The sequence below is a fragment of the Colletotrichum aenigma genome (assembly GCF_013390185.1).
Source record: "Colletotrichum aenigma strain Cg56 chromosome Unknown KSG_Cg56_contig05, whole genome shotgun sequence".
Taxonomy (NCBI): Eukaryota; Fungi; Ascomycota; class Sordariomycetes; order Glomerellales; family Glomerellaceae; genus Colletotrichum; species Colletotrichum aenigma.
Genome location: NW_023500911.1, coordinates 1,603,992 through 1,623,487, shown reverse-complemented (window position 1 = coordinate 1,623,487; position 19,496 = coordinate 1,603,992). Strand labels below are relative to the sequence as shown.

The 19,496-nt window shown below is 52.6% G+C and overlaps 8 protein-coding genes across 8 annotated transcripts; 7 read left to right on the top strand and 1 right to left on the bottom strand.

Moving 5' to 3' along the window:
* Positions 1-228: 228 nt before the first annotated feature.
* CGCA056_v008101 (uncharacterized protein) lies at positions 229-1,879 on the bottom strand (the record flags this gene model as incomplete). The annotated part of the gene is made up of 4 exons (XM_037323349.1): positions 229-973; positions 1,025-1,149; positions 1,227-1,510; positions 1,579-1,879. The coding sequence occupies 4 exons, from the start codon at positions 1,877-1,879 to the stop codon at positions 229-231; spliced, it is 1,455 nt and encodes a 484-aa protein (XP_037177457.1).
* Positions 1,880-2,792: 913 nt separating this feature from the next.
* Positions 2,793-4,342, top strand: ERG5-1 (Cytochrome P450 61; the record flags this gene model as incomplete). The annotated part of the gene is made up of 2 exons (XM_037323348.1): positions 2,793-4,241; positions 4,307-4,342. The coding sequence occupies 2 exons, from the start codon at positions 2,793-2,795 to the stop codon at positions 4,340-4,342; spliced, it is 1,485 nt and encodes a 494-aa protein (XP_037177393.1).
* Positions 4,343-7,702: 3,360 nt separating this feature from the next.
* On the top strand, positions 7,703-9,632 carry CGCA056_v008099 (putative MFS-type transporter; the record flags this gene model as incomplete). Its single annotated transcript, XM_037323347.1, has 5 exons — positions 7,703-7,784; positions 7,927-8,177; positions 8,247-8,498; positions 8,567-9,328; positions 9,393-9,632. The coding sequence occupies 5 exons, from the start codon at positions 7,703-7,705 to the stop codon at positions 9,630-9,632; spliced, it is 1,587 nt and encodes a 528-aa protein (XP_037177511.1).
* A 441-nt stretch (positions 9,633-10,073) lies between these two features.
* Positions 10,074-10,970, top strand: proC (Pyrroline-5-carboxylate reductase; the record flags this gene model as incomplete). The annotated part of the gene is made up of 2 exons (XM_037323346.1): positions 10,074-10,626; positions 10,678-10,970. 2 exons carry the CDS (start codon positions 10,074-10,076, stop codon positions 10,968-10,970), a joined length of 846 nt encoding a protein of 281 aa, XP_037177510.1.
* A 1,355-nt stretch (positions 10,971-12,325) lies between these two features.
* Positions 12,326-13,726, top strand: FPV162 (putative ankyrin repeat protein; the record flags this gene model as incomplete). Its single annotated transcript, XM_037323345.1, has 1 exon — positions 12,326-13,726. The coding sequence occupies one exon, from the start codon at positions 12,326-12,328 to the stop codon at positions 13,724-13,726; it is 1,401 nt and encodes a 466-aa protein (XP_037177509.1).
* Positions 13,727-14,488: 762 nt separating this feature from the next.
* Ank1 (Ankyrin-1) lies at positions 14,489-16,024 on the top strand (the record flags this gene model as incomplete). Its single annotated transcript, XM_037323344.1, has 1 exon — positions 14,489-16,024. One exon carries the CDS (start codon positions 14,489-14,491, stop codon positions 16,022-16,024), a length of 1,536 nt encoding a protein of 511 aa, XP_037177508.1.
* Positions 16,025-17,440: 1,416 nt separating this feature from the next.
* Positions 17,441-18,463, top strand: CGCA056_v008095 (uncharacterized protein; the record flags this gene model as incomplete). Its single annotated transcript, XM_037323343.1, has 1 exon — positions 17,441-18,463. The coding sequence occupies one exon, from the start codon at positions 17,441-17,443 to the stop codon at positions 18,461-18,463; it is 1,023 nt and encodes a 340-aa protein (XP_037177507.1).
* Positions 18,464-18,667: 204 nt separating this feature from the next.
* CGCA056_v008094 (uncharacterized protein) lies at positions 18,668-19,003 on the top strand (the record flags this gene model as incomplete). Its single annotated transcript, XM_037323342.1, has 1 exon — positions 18,668-19,003. One exon carries the CDS (start codon positions 18,668-18,670, stop codon positions 19,001-19,003), a length of 336 nt encoding a protein of 111 aa, XP_037177506.1.
* Positions 19,004-19,496: the final 493 nt, after the last annotated feature.

The window sequence follows — 19,496 nt, the reverse complement described above, 5'->3', positions numbered from 1 at the left end:
GTCGTGGAACAGGGTCTTGTCTATTTTGACGATCATTCAGGCACGCCTCCCGGAAAGTCACCACAATTATCAACAAACCCCTCAGAATGCCGCTCGGAAGGGCAAGAACAGCGCTGAAAAGACTTCTACACCTCAGGTTCAAGTTCACGAGTCAATTATCTTCCACCAGAAAGAAGCTTGCATCAGCCTGCAAGCACAACCTACAAACAGTGAGCCCCTGACAACCTCTCAGCGGAATCCCACCGCTATTGTGCTACTCGGCGAAGCAGAGACCACCAGTGTCTGTGGCGACGAGAGCCCACTTCCCGGGCTAAGTATAGCGTCCCAGTGGGGCCGGAAGACATCCTCGCCCTGCGGTGTCTCCAGCCAAAGCACGCTCTTGACGTGAAGGAACGCGTCATCCCAGCTGCTCAGCTCCAGAGAGGCGGCCACAACCCATGCCCTTTCCACGAACGAGTCATACAGGGGCGTGCCAGCCGCCGAGACCATTCCTATCGCTTGAAACCAGACGTCCAGAGAGTTATATACCCGCGGTAATGAGTCAAGCCGTGTGAGCTGCTCTATGAACCGCGTGACGATGGCGTTTAATATTACTGCGTGTGAGTAGTAGGTTGGTCCGTGGACATTAAACATGTAAAGTATTTTGGCGTAGCGTATGCATTCGGTGAGTGGCGATGATGCAGGGTCACTTGGATCTGGCGCCGAAAGTAGGAGGCGGTGTATTACGAAACATGTGAGATCGTGAAGTCGAGTGGTTGGGAATGGAACCCGCCTAGCCCGTTGGAAGACATTCCGTAGCCGGATGAAGACATTTAGTACTGTGCAGTCAACTTCCTGATCGGCAAAGTTGAAGAGGTCGTCGTCGTGAATAGTTGGTGCTTGTTGCCATTCGGGGATCGGTGGTATGCCATGCCCAACGCCGTCGTCATCCTGTGTTTCGAACTGGGGATGACCTTTTACAATCATCGATACCCTTTCACAGACATAAGCACCATGAAGCTGGAAGAGATTGAAGTTGACTTACCAGCTCACCATTCGTGCGGTAAGTGGGCTGGTCTGCCTCACGGAGTTGATACCGCCCCGCATGTTGACTAGTCGGGCTACACCGTCAACATGCATCTCGCTCACTTGAATATTTCCCTTGCCGAACTGCGTGACATCAGTAAATAGTGCGCCTTACGAATGAGATTTCGCGATGAGGACAAGCACGGGTAGAAGGAGCTCACTTCAATTGCTGCCAAAGTGATGACAGAGTTCATTGTCCCGTCTTGCACAGCTAACGACGTGTCCTCAACCTTGCGACGGAGCAGTGCGACCGAGTCAGCCATGAGAATCTCGGATGCTTGGAACCCTTTTTGAGCCAACATCTCTTCGTCGAGACATGCTGTTTGTAATGAGACGTGAAATAGTGCGGGATCGCCCAGTGCCAGCGGCCACCAAGACACGAGAAACGGATTTGAGGTTGCGTTCAGGTCGAGCGGGTAATACTGAAACGCGATCTTGTGGAGAACTGAATTGGTAAGCCGGCCATCCAGTCCCTGACCAACAACCACTTCCATGAGTTGAGCCCCTACGTACAGCTATGAATCAATCGTTGAACGTGTTCTCTAGGGAGTCGCGTCTGCGGATATGAGTCGAAGGGATCAAGCGACCCGATCCTGTAGCTGGTCAAAGCGCCGGATCCATGGTGATGTCTCGCGGCTCCGGTAGCATCCGGCCCCGGAGCAGCCGGAGGCGGCGGCGGTGCGGTCAGGGGTTCGTTGGCGTAGACGCACAGGATCTTGCGCTTGACGCAGCGCGAGCAGCGCGGTGTGCGGAGATCGCAGCTGTGTTTTGATTTGGCGCACGTATCACAGGATCGGCGGAGAGTTTGGCGCATCGTTGGGAGGGGGGAAAGGCACGAGAGATTGAACAGACGGATGTTAAGGCATTCTCGAATGTCAGAGTGAGCAAAGGAGGAAGAGTGCTGGTGGAGATGGGCTGAGGAGCGAGCCAGAATACGTACGGGTCCCCATCGAACCCTTTTCCGAATGGGGACTAGACTCCGCTGGGAGTGTCGGGTCTCTGGAACGTCTGCACGACTTTCGGAGACTAAGCCTGATGCGGTATTCTGGGCTGTTCAGGTACGATCTGGCGGGAATTGAAGGATTGAGAATCCGCAGATCCAAGCGTCATCAAGGGACCGCTAGATGATGATTGGAGAACGGGGATAAGACGGGGATAACTTTGCTGTCGACGCACTCCGATTGGCCGTCATAGAGTCTGCGGATATCGAATCGATAATGGTTTTGCAATGTCAAGACAGAAGTGATCGTATCATCAAGCCCAAAATGGCAAGGAACAGAAATGAAATTGAGCCGTGTGATGCGCCCAAGGCCTCTCAGTCTTTATCATTCCTGGCCAGGCAAGGACCACTGCTCAATGGCTTGATCGTACGGATTGGCGAACGCCAGCTTCCGCTACCCAGCTGGAGGGTCATCTGATGTTTGTATAAGATGGAAACGATTGCCGTAGTCTTTCTTGTCTTCAAAGACATAAGCTCTTCAACTCGAAAATTGCACACGCACTCGTTATGGCTGCTGAAGTTTTGAGAAGCTCGGCGTCTCAGCCAGAGCTGAATCAAACATGGCACTCGAGTACTTCGCAGTTCAAGACTTCCCTACCCGACTTTCTTGCTGGATGGCCAACCTGGCAATATGTCGTGACTATCCTTCTCTGTGCGGTAGTCTATGACCAAGGTACTTCTGTTCCCAACTCTGTGCTGCAAGGCATTGGTTTAACGTCTTGCAGTCATGTATCTCAAGCGGAAAGGCCCCATTGCCGGACCAGCTTTCAAGATCCCGATTATGGGCCCCTTCCTCCAGGCCATCCATCCCAAATTTGATGAGTATCTCGCCCAATGGGCCAGCGGACCCCTGAGCTGTGTCTCTGTTTTCCACAAGTATGATTTCAACTTCATCCTTCATCCACATGCTAAGACGTCTGCCTACAGATTCGTTGTTCTTGCATCCGATCGCGACATTGCCCACAAGGTCTTCAAGTCCCCCAAGTACGTCGAGCCATGCCTGGTGCCTGTTGCCAAAGATATCATCGGTCACAAAGCCTGGGTTTTCCTCCAAGGCAAGGACCACGCAGAGTATCGAAGAGGGCTGGCTCCGCTGTTCACCAACAAGGCCATGTCAACCTATCTCCCGATCCAAGAAAAGGTACTTGCCGACTACTTTGACAAGTTTGTTGCAGACAGCGCGGGAAACGGAGGTCGCCCGATGGAGTTCATGACTCTTTTCCGAGAGATCAACTGCGCGCTGTCGTGTCGCACCTTCTTCGGCGATTACATCTCCCAAGACGCTGTCAAGAAGATTGCCGACGACTTCTACCTCGCGACTGCCGCACTCGAACTGGTCAACATCCCTCTCTCGATGTATATCCCCTTCTCCAAGGTCTGGCGCGGTAAGCGCGTCGCTGATGCCGTTCACGTCGAATTCGCCAAATGCGCGGCCGCTTGCAAAGCCAGCATGGCGACGGGAGCAGAGCCCAAGTGCGTCGTCGACCATTGGGTGCTGCACATGATGGAGTCTGAGAGATACCGCGAGAGGCTTGCTGCTGGGGAAACCAATGTGGAGAAGCCTCCAAATGTCATCCGCGAGTTCACTAATGAGGAAATCGGCGAGACGCTCTTCACCTTCCTCTTTGCGTCCCAGGATGCATCGAGCAGTGCGACGACGTGGCTGTTCCAGATTCTCGCCCAACGTCCCGACGTACTCAATCGTCTGCGGGAGGAGAACCTGGCTGCACGGAATGGCGACAGGAACAAGCCTTTCGACCTTCCTATGTTGGAGTCGCTGACATATACCAATGCGGTCATTAAGGAACTTCTCCGTCACAGGCCACCAGTCATCTTCGTTCCTTACCTTGCGACCCAGGACTTTCCCGTCACGCCGAACTACACTGTCCCGAAAGGTGCCATGATCATTCCGTCATGCTACCCGGCGCTACATGATCCAGAAGTTTACCCCAGACCGGACCACTTTAACCCCGACCGATGGATCACTGGAGACGCAGAGTCAAAGACCAAGAACTGGCTTGTCTTTGGCTCCGGGGCTCATGACTGCCTTGCGCGGAGATATGTGCCGCTCTCCATGGCAGGCATGATTGGCAAGGCTGCACTGGAACTGGACTGGGAGCATCATGCCACAGAGAGGTCGGAGGAGATTAGGGTGTTCGCGACACTGTTCCCAATGGTAAGCATCAAGCAGAATGCATGATGATACTTGCCTGGCTATTCCACTTACTAACAAACGAGCAGGACGGGTGTCCGTTGGTCTTCCGAAGACGGTCATGAAAGAAGTGCCCGCGATGCTGGGCTTGCTATCAGATTCGATGCTCACAAGGCAGAGGTGCAAATGAAAAAGGTTGTATGACGCAGTCATTCTGGGATATATGGATAGATAAAGTTGTCAAGTCTCAAGTTTGGTTGGATCAACACGTTTCAAACTGAATCAATCTCGTCGTTCTCCACACCGCAGTTTGACACCCACAACCATCCATGACCCCCACAACCATAACCCACAATCTATAACGAGCCTGCAGACTGCTGGGACTGTACAAAATACCACAACAAACCCGAGCGCCTTTGGCACCATGCCAAAAGATACAACTGGCCCAGTCTCCTGCAAGTCGATCTTCTTCTACGCTTGGCAGTGGTGGCTCTTTCCAGTATCAAACTAAGGACTTCTTGTCAATCCTGTATGTGTAGGTGACGGTCCCAGCGGAGGCCCATCCCGCAACTACCATATTGTTGGACTGCCCCCCTGCGTGTCCGCCTGTTAGCCGCGGGCGTATTAGTCAAAGTTCCCACATAGATGCTCTGCGGTCACTCACATTCTGACGTTTGGAGGAGGTTATACGCCTGGGTACAGCCCTCGCTCTCTGCGTTTGATGATCCGTTCTTCCTCAGCGTGACCTGATAGTCAGAGTATGCACCCAGGTTTGGCGGCGGAGTCATCTTGTTCACGTCCCGCGTTCTATTGCCCTGACCATCTACAGTCAACTCAAATTGAGCAGGGCGTTTGTCGGCCTCCTCGCAGAAGTTCTGAGCGACGACTTGAAAGACATTCCAGGGCATGACAGAAACAGATGCCGCATTGCAGTCGTACTGCCAGACCCCTATCTTTTTGACTGGGGGGATGTCTACAGGGCTGGCACTTGCGACAAAGGCTAGATAAGAAGCGAAAGAGATGATAGAGGGTGACTTCATTGTAAGGACAGAGCCGTGGATTCAAGAAGATGCTATGATGCAGTGTCTCTGGATCAATTCTTACTTTTGAGGTGGCGACTATTTATGCTTTGGGAAATAGCTTATAGCTCCCAAGAAACCTCAAAGTGATTGACATGACCGTTGATGATAGCCACGATAACCCCGTTACTTCACCCGGCGACTGTGTATTTTTCTTTATCAATTAAACCGAGAAAGTCTGATGAGAGATCCCAACAGAATCATGCGTTACTTTGACGTTTAATCGAGCATCTCTCTTGGCCTTTTCACAAATGAAACTGAGGCATATTCTTCGTGGTGGTTCGGCGTCCTAGGCGCCAATCATTACCAGTCATTGCCGTGACAGGCTCATAAGTCGGCGAGATCATGCACATCAGCTCGCGTCCATCTCGGCACCTGCACCTGTATCCACGGACTCAATAAGGAAGACTGGGAGCCAGAGACCGTAAAGTTGTGATTGTAACCAAACGCAAGAGAAAGATAAAGCAGATAGCGTTTGTTGATGCGCCTTGCGTGCTCACAACTGTTTCTAGTTCAGGAAGAAACGCCCTGAGATTTTCGGCTTTTTGATATTCCCCGTGCCACAACAGAATTGTAGCCGAAATGGGTCGGGTTGCTAGCCCAGTCCGAAGGCTTGTAAGAGCCCACAACAATGTGTACATCTTGAGGCTGTCTTGCGCCAAGGCTCCACATGATAGCACGCGCCTGGCAGGTCACGGCAATGCAACTAAGAACAGAGGACCCCGTTGATACTTATTCACTTCTCAGATTCTTGGCTCCTCTAAAGCCAAACAGCATTTATTTCCCTGCATCCGGCAGGTGACATCGTCACCATGTCTTCGGCAGTTCTAATCCGACGGCCCGCCCCTGTCATATGTAGGGATATCTACTCCCCCGGCCCCGCCACTTCTTCGAATAGAAGGTGGCCAAGTCTCCGTGGGGCCGCCGCCTAGCTCATTCGTACCAGCAAAATAGGCCCTCAGACGTCAATCCTCCTGGATGCCCGAGTGCCTAAACAGGCCCGCACAGTCGAGCCCCAGCCCCTTTACGGACAGTTGTCGGAACGGTGGGGGATGGCGTGATGGTCTCTGCCATGGCAAGATCTTTGACGGGAGATTGGCGACGAATCTAAGATTCAACTTGCAGGCTTGGGGAGCAGTGATACTGGAACGTTGAGGCTGTGATGTGTAGCGCGATGGGACCAAGATGCGTGATAACGCACAGCTGCGGTCGGCGTTGACGTGTCGTGATTCGTGACCTTGGCATGCTGTTGAGTTTTTCGTGATCTTGCTTATCAGCTGCGCTGGCGGGTGCTCCGAGTCTGCTTGAAGCGTTAGCCTCCCTCCCAGCCGCAAACTCTCCCCGCATCTTTCATTTCATCCCGTCGGTCCGGCAAATCCGGGGTAGCTCAGTAATCTTGAACTCTGATGCCGAGCTGAATCCCCGCGTGATGATGCTTTGATGTCTGCATTTTGATCACTGATCACAGCATACATTCCACATGCGCATATTCACGATTCTGAGATGCGACTCCAATCACTGATAGCGATCGTCCACTGAACCATGAACGCTGCGGGCGAATGACTTGGACATCCCGCGCGGCAACCGATCCCTGCTATGCCTGTCCCACGCTGCGCGGGTATGCTGCATCCCAACCCTCCGACTCTGAAACGACTGCTACCGTGAAACCAGGCTGATCTACACGATATTCAGGAATATATCGGAACCCCACCTTTGGCCGGTGAGCAAGCGGGGCCGGCCCTAGATAATTAGCCCGACGTCATCTGGACTGACAGGCTTGTCATTGGCCGTGAGCGCTGCTGGCAGATGCGCGAAAATCAATAGTTCTCTTGGCCTCTCCACTGTATCAAGGGTCCATGTCTCCGGTGTAGTCTGGGAGCATGTGCTGGTACCCGCCAGGTTGTTTCGTGTGATGCGGATGGAATAAGCCGGTGGGCGGTGATGTAGCTGCAAGCAAATTTCGCCCAGAATTCGCCAAATTTTCGCCCTCTTTGCTCACTGCATATCAATCGAGATTACAACAATATCAAAATGGTAACTTACAAGCTCTAAGTCACCCTCAGACGCTCAGAATTCCCGTCGCGATGTGCCGGGGCCAGGATCCCCCACCACCGGAAGCCCCTCGTCCCCCACTCCGGCAGCCACTGGATTAAGGTTGCATGGATGCGACTAATGTGGATCTCCTGGGGAACCCGGGGTAGTGCGAGCACAACACTTTCTCGCTCCAGACTAGCGACTTGTTCTTGCAGAAGGACGAGGGTATCTAGTTAAAAAAGGGACGACTCAGGAGCCAGAGTTTCGAGATCAGATCATGACGGGTCAACAGTTTGAACTTGTCATCTCGAAAGTTCATCAAACATTGAACCACCAACGACACTGACATTAAAATCGACAAACAGCGACGCCATGTCGGGCTGGAAGTATGCCTTTTCGTTGAGCAAGTATGAGGTGTTGGAGGCGACGCCGCCTGGGACGGCGAAGTTGATGTGTGAGTCAATTTTGTGTTGTCGACATCTTCGACCTGGGGTTGGTCACCAATATTCATCAAAAAAACTGGCTTCTGTTAATAACTCCATTTGTCGGTCCAATATCTTGTCACTCTGCACCTAACTAACTTGTGGAATTTCAAGACGAAAGTGAATCCTCAGGCGGGTCCCGAAGATCATCAGCCTCGCTCATCCGATTCCCCCAACCATCAGAAGACCCGGCCGACCCTCTCAACTGGCCAAAATGGCGCAAGTTCGGTCTTCTGCTGACCGTCGGCCTCTACTCGTTCGCCGGAAACTTCACCAGTGCCAGCATCGCTCCTGCGCTTCAACTCTGGTTCAAGGAGTTCCCCACGGACCACCGGCCGTTCAGCGACTTGACTTACTTTATTGCCGTACGTTACCCAAAGACGTCAAGGAGGAAGTTGAAATCTCGATCGACTAACATGGGACCTTCGTTGTAGATTAGCACCTTGTTCCTCGGCGCGGCGAATATCTGGTGGGTTCCGTTGTCCAACATCATCGGTAGAAGGCCGGTCCTACTTGTCTCAACCGTCATCATGACTGTGTGCTCAATCTGGTGTGCCGTTGGAACTTCATACAACTCCGTCCTCGCTGCGAGAGTCTTTCAGGCTATTGGTGGCAGTGCCTCTGAGACAGTCGCTCCAGCTCTGATTGGGGAGGTCTTTTTCGTTGATGAGCGCGGTCGAGCAATGGTATGTTTGAAACATCCAAAGAACACGAAGTGTCTCTTTGATACAGACTAACATATGTTTTCGCAAAGGCCATCTACACCGTATTCCTCGCAGGTGGTCCTCTCCTCGGCGGCATTGCAGGAGGGTACATCGGTTTCCAACTCGGGTGGACCTACATCTTCTGGGTCGGCGCCGCCATCTCCGCAGCATGCATCATCGGCGTCTTCTTCTTCATCCCAGAAACGCTGTACGACCGCGTCGTCTCCTCGACCGACCCCGGCATGAGGCCCGTCATCGACGAGAAGGGCATGGACAGCCACGTCGAGGACGCCCGAAGCCAAGTCACGCAATACAAACCGTACACGTTCGCCAGATCCCTCGGTTTTACTCACTACCGCGGCGGAGTCCTTCGGAACTTCATCGCGCCATGGAGGACTCTCGCGCTCCCCGGCACGTGGGTGGTCATGTTCCACTACGCAGGACTGGTTGGCGGCATCGTTACCATCTCGACCATCGGACCTCAGATTATGGCCCAGCCCCCGTACCTGTGGGGCGCGAATGTCGGGCTCATCAACGTTGGTGGTATTCTTGGCACGCTCTTCGGTGCATTGTACACTTATCTCCTGTCCGACTCTCGATTGAAGAAGACGGTCAAGACGCAGGGTGGACTGGCGGAGCCCGAGAGCAGATTGCCGACCATGTTCCCCGCTCTAGTCATTGCAACATGCGGCTTCTTCACTTTCGGTTTTGTGGCCCAGTATCCTTCTAAGAACGGCTGGGTTGGGTTATGCTTCGGATACGCCATGGTCGCATTTGGTCTCATGCAGGTCCCTTCAATTGGCTTTAACTACGTAAGTCAAAACCCAAAACCCACTTTGTCGCCCTGCAACAACCATACTAAACATTTGAAAACAGTTGATCGATTCCTACGGCCGCCTCTCAGGAGACTGTTTCGTCATTGTTACCATCATGCGCGCCATCATCGCTTTCGCATGGACGTTTTTCGTGTCGCACTGGGTCGAAGATAGGGGCGCCGCAGAGCCATTTGGAGTATTTGGCATGCTGATGGGCATTTTTTCTCTTCTCACAGTTCCTCTGTGGCTTTATGGAAAGCGCACGAGGATTGCGACTGCTGGGGTGGTTGAGAGAGCGTGATGTGAATGATGTTAAAAAGTAAAAAGAAACCCCCCTCGATGTAACGTGTGCTGCCATATTTTTCGTCAACTCTGAGATCACATCGCATGTACATTCCACGAGTTAAACCTCAGAACTGCATTGTATACTCATCTATGCATACTCTACTACGTGCATAGAGTTGCAGTTGCAGAGTCTTCGGGAGATGTTCAACTCAGAAAAGTGGAGGGGGCAGTTTTCAAAGTCTCCAGCCCCATTTCCCCATTGACCAATCCGCATCCGCGAATTACCGGAAGTGGCGCTCTTGACAGGCTGACTCATCGTCGGAGGGGCATCCCGATCTGCGGGACCGTTATCGGGTCTCCAACTCTCTCGATTTGAACTGATTTAACCCCACGTTCCAACCTCACCTCACATCAACAACCCACTACCCTCCACATCCCACCAAACCCGACCCCAAACATGACTCCCAGCCTCCAGCAAGCCAAGGTCACCTTCATCGGCGGCGGCAACATGGCCGCCGCCATCATCGGCGGCCTCCTCGCCAAGGACATCCCCAAACAGAACATCTTCGTGTCCGAGCCGTGGGAGGTCAACCGCGAGAAGATGGCCGCGCAGGGCGTGCGCACGACCACGTCCAACCTCGAGGCCTCCAAGGACGCCGACATCGTCATCCTGGCCGTCAAGCCGCAGGTGTGCAAGACGGTGTGCGAAGAGCTCGGCGCTGGCTGGAAGGGCGCGGCGAAGCTGCCCCTCGTCATCTCCATCACGGCCGGCAACAAGGTCGAGTGCATCGCCGAGTGGTTCAAGCAGAGCGGCGGCAGCGCGCCTCACATTGTCCGCGTCATGCCCAACACGCCCGCGCTTGTTGGAGAGGGCGCCTCGGGTATCTATGCCAGCCAGGATGTGACGGAGGATGAGAAGGCGTTGACCACGGCGCTGATGGGCAGTGTGAGCAAGGCGACGGAGTGGGTTGATAAGGAGGAGCTCCTGGATGTTGTCACTGGACTGTCTGGTATGTTGGGCCCTCAATTATGTGAAACGGGACATTGCTAATTTTGCCCAGGTTCCGGCCCCGCCTACTTCTTCGCCTTCGTCGAGCACCTCATCACCGGCGCCACGAAGCTCGGGCTCTCCGAGGAGCAGGCCACCCGCCTGGCGAAGCAGACCTGCTTCGGTGCGGGCAAGATGCTCGTTGAGTCCTCTGATGAGCCTGCGCAGTTGCGCAAGAACGTAACCAGCCCTAACGGCACGACGCATGCCGCTCTTGTGAGCTTTGAGAAGGCTGGCTTGAAGGAGATCGTGGAGGGCGCCGTCAAGGCCGCGACGGATCGCGCCGACGAGTTGGGCAAGCAGTAAAATAGCTTCACATAAGGCATAAAAGTCTCGTGTCCATCCAAATCAAACAAAAGTTTCTTGCCACAGGGCGACTTTCAGTGCACCACGTCTCTTCAGGAACGTCAACGAGCATTGTGTTTGCTCGTGTCGGACAGTAATTTGGCAATCAACCGAGAGAACCAAAGAATCTCGTTCACCTCCTCAATTTCTCCTCAGAGCAATTCCACTGCGTATGAGTGCATCACCTGATAACTGACAGCTAGCTCTGAATTAAATCATGGATGTTCGTTCAATGAAAGTGGGCGAGTGGTTGTACCGCAAGTCCCTTCCCTGGGCTTGCCCCTGACGCCGATCCTGCGCCGGCCTATCGGACTGGGTCGGCTAGGTAGCTCACCAGGTACAAGTGGATTACGAATACAGCATGGGGCATGCGGGGATAGCACCAATCAACAGAGATCGATAGGCTTTTTGTGGTATCAGGGTCCTGAGGGGCAAGGTAATTTTGTGGTTGGAACTTGGAGCAACTGGGGTAGCTACAGACGCACAATGTAGTGTAGTCCAGTCACACCTGATGGGACGACAGCCGTCCAATTCAGACCCTCTATTTTTCCTATGCTAGAGAGACTACTTGACCTGTGTTGTCTCTGTCGTCGTTGCCGCTATAGTTACTATTCTCGTCGCTTCTATTGTTGTCGTCGTCTGTCATCGTCGTCTGTCATCGTCGTCTGTCATCGTCGTCTGTCATCGTCGCCCTCCTCATCAAAGTCACCTAGTACACAGGAGGATCAGGCGATATCGTCCAATTTGCACCGCAACGGTGTGTTTGGAGAAAGCTTTGCCCCACTTCACTTAGTGGTCAAGGTTTGCCCGTCAATTATACCGAGAACCTCTCAAGCATCACACCTTGACGTTGCTGACGGTGTGACTCATCCAGATGGCCGTGAATCAAGAATATATCTCCGATATAGAGACCGAAGATTTCTTCTAAGGGCGGGCATCAAAACTTGTCGTGGGCTCGGTTCCAGCCCATGATTCGATATCACCCCACCGCGCATCCGTGTGCATACCAACAGCATACTTGCATTAGCCGGGTGCTGTGTGACACCACTACAGACTCCCCGCCATCGCTGGATCGAAAAACTTCCCGCCTCAATCTTCATCAACCTGTAATCCGAAACTAAGCCGAACGAAGCGGAATACGAGCCCTGATGGAGCCACTATCATCTGGATCTGGGCCGGCTCTTGCGGCTTCCCGTCAGCGCGAGGAGCTGGCCTCAGTTTCGGACACATTGAGCTCTATCCGGCTTAGCACGCCACCCCGCATTTACGAGGACAAACAGACGGTTGAGCCAACGGTCTCCGTAGCAGATTTCCCTATGGAGCTTATTGTTATGATCTTCAAGCGTCTGGGCTCCCGTGGGGCAGATTGGGCAAATGGTTATCGGAAGAAAGAGACACGAGGCGATGACGATCGCTTTCATCGCTTTGATATTTGGCGAGACATGGTCAATGTCGCTGCGACCTGCAGAAGAATCCACGAATGCATCACGCCGATGATCTACCGACTGGATAGCTATGCCTTCCACTCTTCCGCCCTACTCCTCTCCGCGAAAAGGGGCAACGTGGCCGGCATATTGAAAGCCTTGGAGTTTGGGGCACAAATCGACTCTCCGGATTGCACCGAGTTGTGGATTTTGGACGAGAAAAAGACCACCCGAACACCAATTGCTCTGCGGCTCGCGTCCTTGCATTGGGCCTTGTACCACCGGCACCTGGACGCCATGGATATTCTATTGCAACGCGGTGCCAGCCCTAATGACGTGGTGCCCGTGAAGTTGCCTTTTCCTGATACCCGGCTTAATTGCCCCGCATCCAACGCGATGAAATCGGTGTACAAATCGCACACGCGTTGGGACCGTTTTTACTCCTGCGAGCGGGCCGAGACACTTCTCGACGAAGGTGCCAACGCTCTCTATCTAACCCTTCTGGAGTCGTCCAGGTACAGCTGCAACTATTATGATAGGAACGAGGAAGGATCTCAGGCCCGCGCGGATGCTGGGACTGACGCAGCGAGACTACTGATACGGGCTGGAGCATCGTTGATCACACACACCGGGTTGGGACTTCACGCACTTCACCAAGCATGCTGCGGCTACGATTTCGAGATGACCAGGTTCCTGTTGGAAGAGGTCGGAGCGGACCCAAACGTCAAAGACCCACTCGGGAACACACCGATGCATTACATGGCGCTTGCCGTCAAATCATCATATGACCCTTACCAAAACGACCCCTACCGAAACGACGTGAGGCAATTGATCAGTTTACTCCTCCGTCATGGAGCGGACATCAACGCTGAGAACGCAGCCGGATACACTCCGCTGCACTCTTTTCTGCGTTCTGAATGGTCAAGATTCTCTAATGCTGAGACTGAGGCATGCTTTGCGTTTCTCGACGTAGGTGCTTACGTTATTTCGGAGCGTTTGCTAGATTTCTATCTATCGACGAGCCGTAGGCCCTTGTCCGATGACAGGAAACAAATAGTCTTGGACGCAGAAACCAAAGGCCAAAACATCTACTTATCGAGGATAGATGAGAATGACTCAGAAACCGACGAGATGGACTCGGATTTTGACGAGGACGATTCGGATGTGGATGAAGATGAGGTGGAGCTCAGCGAGGAGGAAGCAAAAGCGGTCAATATCCAACTGTGCAAACTGTGGTGTAGGAAATTTGGCCAGTCGGAGCCAACCCAAATTATCAGCAGCGAGCTTGGATGACTGGAAGTCTTATTGGGACAAGGCCCGTTATGTTGACAACCATCGAGGTGGTTTACTGTGTACTTAGTGACTTCAATGAGTATGACAACGGTAGAGAAAAGAATGGAAGCGACGACGGCGACGGCGACGACGACGACAAATAACGACGACGACGATAACTGATGACAACGATGAATGACGACGACGATGAATGACGACGATGTAAAGCACACAAGAAACGTCATCGCTATAGCGCCGGGAAAAGTAGAGAGGCTGGTCTTCTGTTGAATGTGCAATGATTCACGGCACACTGCAACCAATTCTCTGAGAATCCACACTGATCAACCTATGCGATTTCGCTTTATCTCTCTTGAGCTTACGCATTCTCTCAAAAACAAAATCTCGTTATGTTGTGTCCCTTGATAATTTGAAGTTGTCAATTACGGTGACTAAGCCTGAAGGTTTTCTTTGATGACTTGTTCAACCCCAAAGGTAACTCGTGTATGTATCTCCGAAGCTGAGATCAAACTCATGAGTACCTGGCCCTGAACACGTCGAACCGTTGTCTGTGATCAAATCTCCCTCACAATCAGCCAAATCATTACTTCTCACCTATCTACGCTTGCATACCTTCTGTTGGTTGCTTGCTTTTCCACACCACAGTACGGAAGTTCCGACGTTGCCATTTGTGCTCGTTTCAGGTTACAAAATTTCCTGCCCCTCTATTTCCATGTCATTTCAGAACCGAGGAACCACAACATGAGCTAGCTTGCTATTATCAACATGGTTCCCACGCAACGCACATTCGCAGCTGACGCTGCGCCTACCCGTCAGGAGTCCGACAACAACACGACTCTCCTTTCTGGTAAACAGAGCTCCCTTCAACTCAGCTTATCATCCCTGAGTCCATCCACTGGAACCACCGAATTTATCAAAACGTATGCCGGTTGCGTTGATCTACCGCAAGAACTAATCTACGCCATTATCAGTTGCATTACCGAGAATCATGGATTGAAATCCACGCTCGCCGACAAAAGTACAAAAGGTCACCGGATAAACAAGGTCTTTTTTGACGGGGGTCTTGATTCTGCCGTGTGGCATGACCTCGTCAGTTTGGCCGCCTCTTGCAAGACTCTTTACCATCGCATGACGCCCACCATCTACGACATGAACGTCAAGCACGCCTACGCCTCAGCTCTGGTGCCTTCCGCGAAGTATGGAAGCTTGGATGGCATGATGTGGGCTCTCGAGAATGGCGCCAACGTCAATCAGACCGAGGTGACAAAGTCGAAGGATTCTCGATGGGAGCCTCTCCATCACGGCATGACGGCCCTTCACTGGGCCTCGTACCATTGTGACCTGGACACCATGAGGATCTTGTTGGATCGAGGCGCCGACCCGGAATGCGAGGTGGATGCCTATCAACCCGGACTATACGGTCCCATTTCTTGCATTATTTCAATTTTTTGGCGCCATCTGCGGTATACTGGCTTGTGGAGGGACAAAATATCACAACTATTGGCTAAAGGGGTCAAACCCCTCTTTTTCGCCCTCATCCCCAGCTACAAGGCCGCCGACCACCTCTATCTACCGGAATATCAGATCACCAGACAACAGTGTCGAAAGGCGGCTAGGATGCTCATCAACGCCGGGTCTTCCTTGATCACGCACAGAACGCTGGGAATTCACGCGCTTCACCAGGCGTGCGGCTCACGAGATGTGAACCTTGCCAGGCACCTGCTGGAGCGCTGCGACGCAGACGCAGACGTCAAAGACTGTCTTGGCAACTCCCCGCTGCACTACTTCGCCCTGGACGGTTTTGAGGGATACGATGACCCTGAAGAACTGATCGGCTTGATGGTACAGCGCGGCGCTGACGTCAACGCAACGAATTGTGCAGGTTACACGCCGCTTCATTACGCCCTGGCCTTCTGGGACGACGGCCACCACTTGACGGACAAGACGGACCACCTGGTCGCCCTGTTGAAGACAGGAGCGTATCTGCTGCCCGAGTGCAAGGACCTGCGCGGTAAGATTATCAACAACAAACGCTACAACGACGTGCAGTACGTTAACCGCCTGGTTTCGAAGGCGGTGAAACTCTCCAAACGCCACGCGATACGGTTTGACGGCAGGAAGTTGCCGAAGATGGAGGACCTCCGTGAAAAGGAGCAGAAAGTGGCGCTCACCACTTTTTACCACTGCTGCGAGGTGCCGGAGGAGCTTCAGGTCTTGGCGGTCAAAGAATTCACCGATGAGTTATCGAAGGATGAGTGGAAGGATTATTGGGTGCAGAGGTCAATTGATGGCACGTTGTAATATCTTAATGTTTTTCCAGTCATTCTTCCAAAAAATAACTTCGGCTGCTGCACGTATGTCGAGGGAGGTTGTTACAGCCTGGCGCTATCGTCAACGCACCCAACGCTGCAGAATACACACTACTCTATCACATCATGAGATTCTGGGCGGAGAGGAGCACTTGGATGAGGAAATCGATCATCTGGTTGCTTTGAGCATGTCTTCTTCCCGCATTTGCGCCTCTGCTGCGGGATCAGCTCCGCGGGAGCTGTAAGTACGGAGACAAAGACGTCGAGTTTTGAATACCGGAGGTTGAGGGGCATGCTACAACAGGGATTTTATCAAAGGGCGGTTGCCATCCGTTGAAGATTTGCGCCCAGCGGGAGAGAGCAGCGTACCGCAGCTTTCATCGTTGCAGTAGCCCGCCACAGAATGCCAGCGTCCCCGATACCGATATTGAGAAGCTGGCAAGTCGAGAGTGGGGAGATCACTGGCAGTATAGATATTGCAAAGACTTGCTACATTACGTTATTTTTTATCATCTTAAGACATTTCGTAAAACATCATACTTAAGTGACATGCAACGTATACGACCCAGAGGCAGTTCCAATTTACTCCCAAAACACTGTGCTCTCAATCAGACGCCCAAGTAAGAAGAACGTGATGAAGTGGTTTTTCATGCACGATGAGATAGATCAATTGTTGGAAAGGTTGTCTGTGTGCCCAACCATTTCTCTCTATTGTTCCGGATGCTTGTCTATGCTTTTCAAAGGCATATTTTCTCTTTTGTGACCGCTCAAGGTGGAGAACAGATTGGACACACTGCGGTAGAAGGTATGGGGGAGAACACAGCTAGCAGTGTGTCTTCATTGTTGTGACTCATTTGTGAACAAACCTTTCCACTGTCTCCGTAGGAACAGAAAACGTCAGAATGTACAGAAGAGCAAATCTCCTGATCTTCTCATGTGTGTCTTGGGAATCTCAACGGCAAACTCCGGAAAGTGAGATTTTCCAGCGGGAATTTGTAGACGTGGAGGGTGATGCCACCCTTCACCTGGAGTGGACCTTCACTCGCACTTCCCATGGTCTCCACCTGGACTTGCCGTCCACGTCTACCTTATGTGGTAGCCACATCAAAGGAAGGAAGCAGGCAGAATTGGAAGTTGCGGTCCTAGGTAGCTACCTACCTTCCCACGCGTCTTGTCCCGGCCCCACCTGGAAGCAAAGTTATTTTCTTTCGGTAGGAAGGTAGGTACCGCTTCCATTCGCCTGGCATACCGGTTGCTGGAAAAAGAGGATTGGGAGCAACGCAGCAACATCATCATTTTTGAATACTGTCAGGATCTTCTCTCTCTGTTGAAGAAGCTTCACGGAGCCACTAAGTCCGATGAGAGGTTTCACTGGCTGAACCTGCTGCATGATCTCGTTTACGTGCAAATGACCGAGAAGCTCCATGGTCGTGTCATCGACGTGTTTGAGAAACACAACTTTGGCACCATCTGCATGACGTCCGTCGATCAGTTGGCCTCGCAATTCAAAGCGACCTCCATGGGCAAGTGGTTGCAACAGTCCCTTCGGTCAACTTCAGACCCACTCACTGACCTGGACTTGATCGAATCGATGCCGTTCCAGAAAGGAGGTGCCACAAACCCTCAAGATGAACTTGAATACTGCTTTCGGAAAGGTCAGACCCAAGCTCAATCCACCCTGCTCAAGCAGACCTACAAGGAGACGTACGTTCGGCATGGTCGTGGCACTGCAGAAGACGGCGAGAGAGCCTGGGAGCGTAGCCCTCTGAACGCGAAAGGAGACCCAGAGTATGTTTTCTATGACGAAAAGGGTCGTTCGGAGTTTCAAAAACTCTTATCTGAGGTCATGAAAGCGGTCAAAGATTCTACCACAGAACTGCAAAACGCCAAAACAGAAGCAACCAACTACGCCCGGGGAACGAGTAGAGGCACCAAGGATTCGACGCAGCAAGCCATGGAGCAGTACCATATCGAGTCTCTCCAATACGTCGTTGGCGCCACCGTCCGTGCCTACTCCTGCCTGGCGAGTATTCGCGAGGAGTTCAGCGAGATTCTGCAGTCGCACTACACATGGCTCTACGCAACCCATCAGCCTGGGGTCTCAGGCATTGATGCTGGGGGCACTGATGAGTCTAGGCTTCTGGAGAGCACGGCGGCCCAGTCAGGCTGGGAAGTGGCTGTGTCAGATGCTGTGAGCATTTTGTGCCGCCACCAAGCTTCCCTCAATCACATCATGCGCGCTTCACGTCACGTGGATAGATTCGTTCTGAATACCTCCATACAGCCTCTTGTAACTGACTGGACGAAAAGGAACTTGATGTCCACGGCTGAATTATTGGCCTCCTTCAAGGGCAATAATGGAAAGCCGCTCCCAAACGAGGAGCAGCTCGCACTGGCTGAGTTCTTTGACGGCCACAAGACGGCCCATTAAGAAGACTTGGCCTATCATGCAGAAGGCATTGGAATTTGTGCTCATGTGCTTGCACGGGTTCGTGGCGAGGTGGTCAATCACAACGTTGACCATGAGACTGCCGACAAGTCTCTGCTTTTGCCTCGCCGAGAGATCACTGACCATTTCCGAAAGATACCCATCCCTATGGCAGTCAACAAGAGATGTTGCGCGGTGTGCCACATCATGCTCGAAATTTTAGAGCGCGAATCAGGCCACAAGTTTCTTTGTTTGGGCGCCAGTTTCTCTAGTCATTCGGGATCGCACAGCGACTGGAGCGCCGTTTCTATCCCTCGCTGGCCCCCGAAAAAGTTCTTCAACTCTCTCTACGACCAGGTCGAGTCCGTCCTCCGTGATGGTCTTCAATGGATTGTCAAAGAAAAAGGATTGGCGCGTTCGAACGAAAGTAGCAACAGCAGCGACCCCAACGGAGATTCCGCGCGGTTCATTGCTCGCATGACCATGCGAGACAACGGAGGGAGACCGCGTCCAGTCAAGCCTCAGGAGCCAGAGGAGCCGTAGGAGCCACGTTTGGGATGACGATAACGGCGATGGAGGACGACGATGACGATAACGACGATGACGATGGGGAACGACGATGGGGAACGACGATGGAGGACGATGATGGAGGACGACGATGGGGGACGAGGATAGTAGCGATGACGATAGCATCGACGAAAGAGAGAAGCGTATTCGCTTCAGTATGAAAAGCAAGTGGTCTCGGCAGGCGGATTCCACACTAGACACTGGCCGGATGGTCATTGCACACTGTCCGGTAAGCATAACTCTTCGAAATAATGAACCCTGCCAATCCTCATATCGTCGAAATGAAGACCTTCACCGCAACACTCGCACTTCTAAGCACCGCCGAAACAGCTCTCGGCCATGCGACCTTCTAGCAGCTGTGGATGGGCAACGAAGACCAAGACAGCAGCTGCGCCAGACTTCCGGTAGGCCAAGTCGCGATGGGATCCACAATTGTCACTGAATAACCGTACGTCCAGCCGAGCAACAG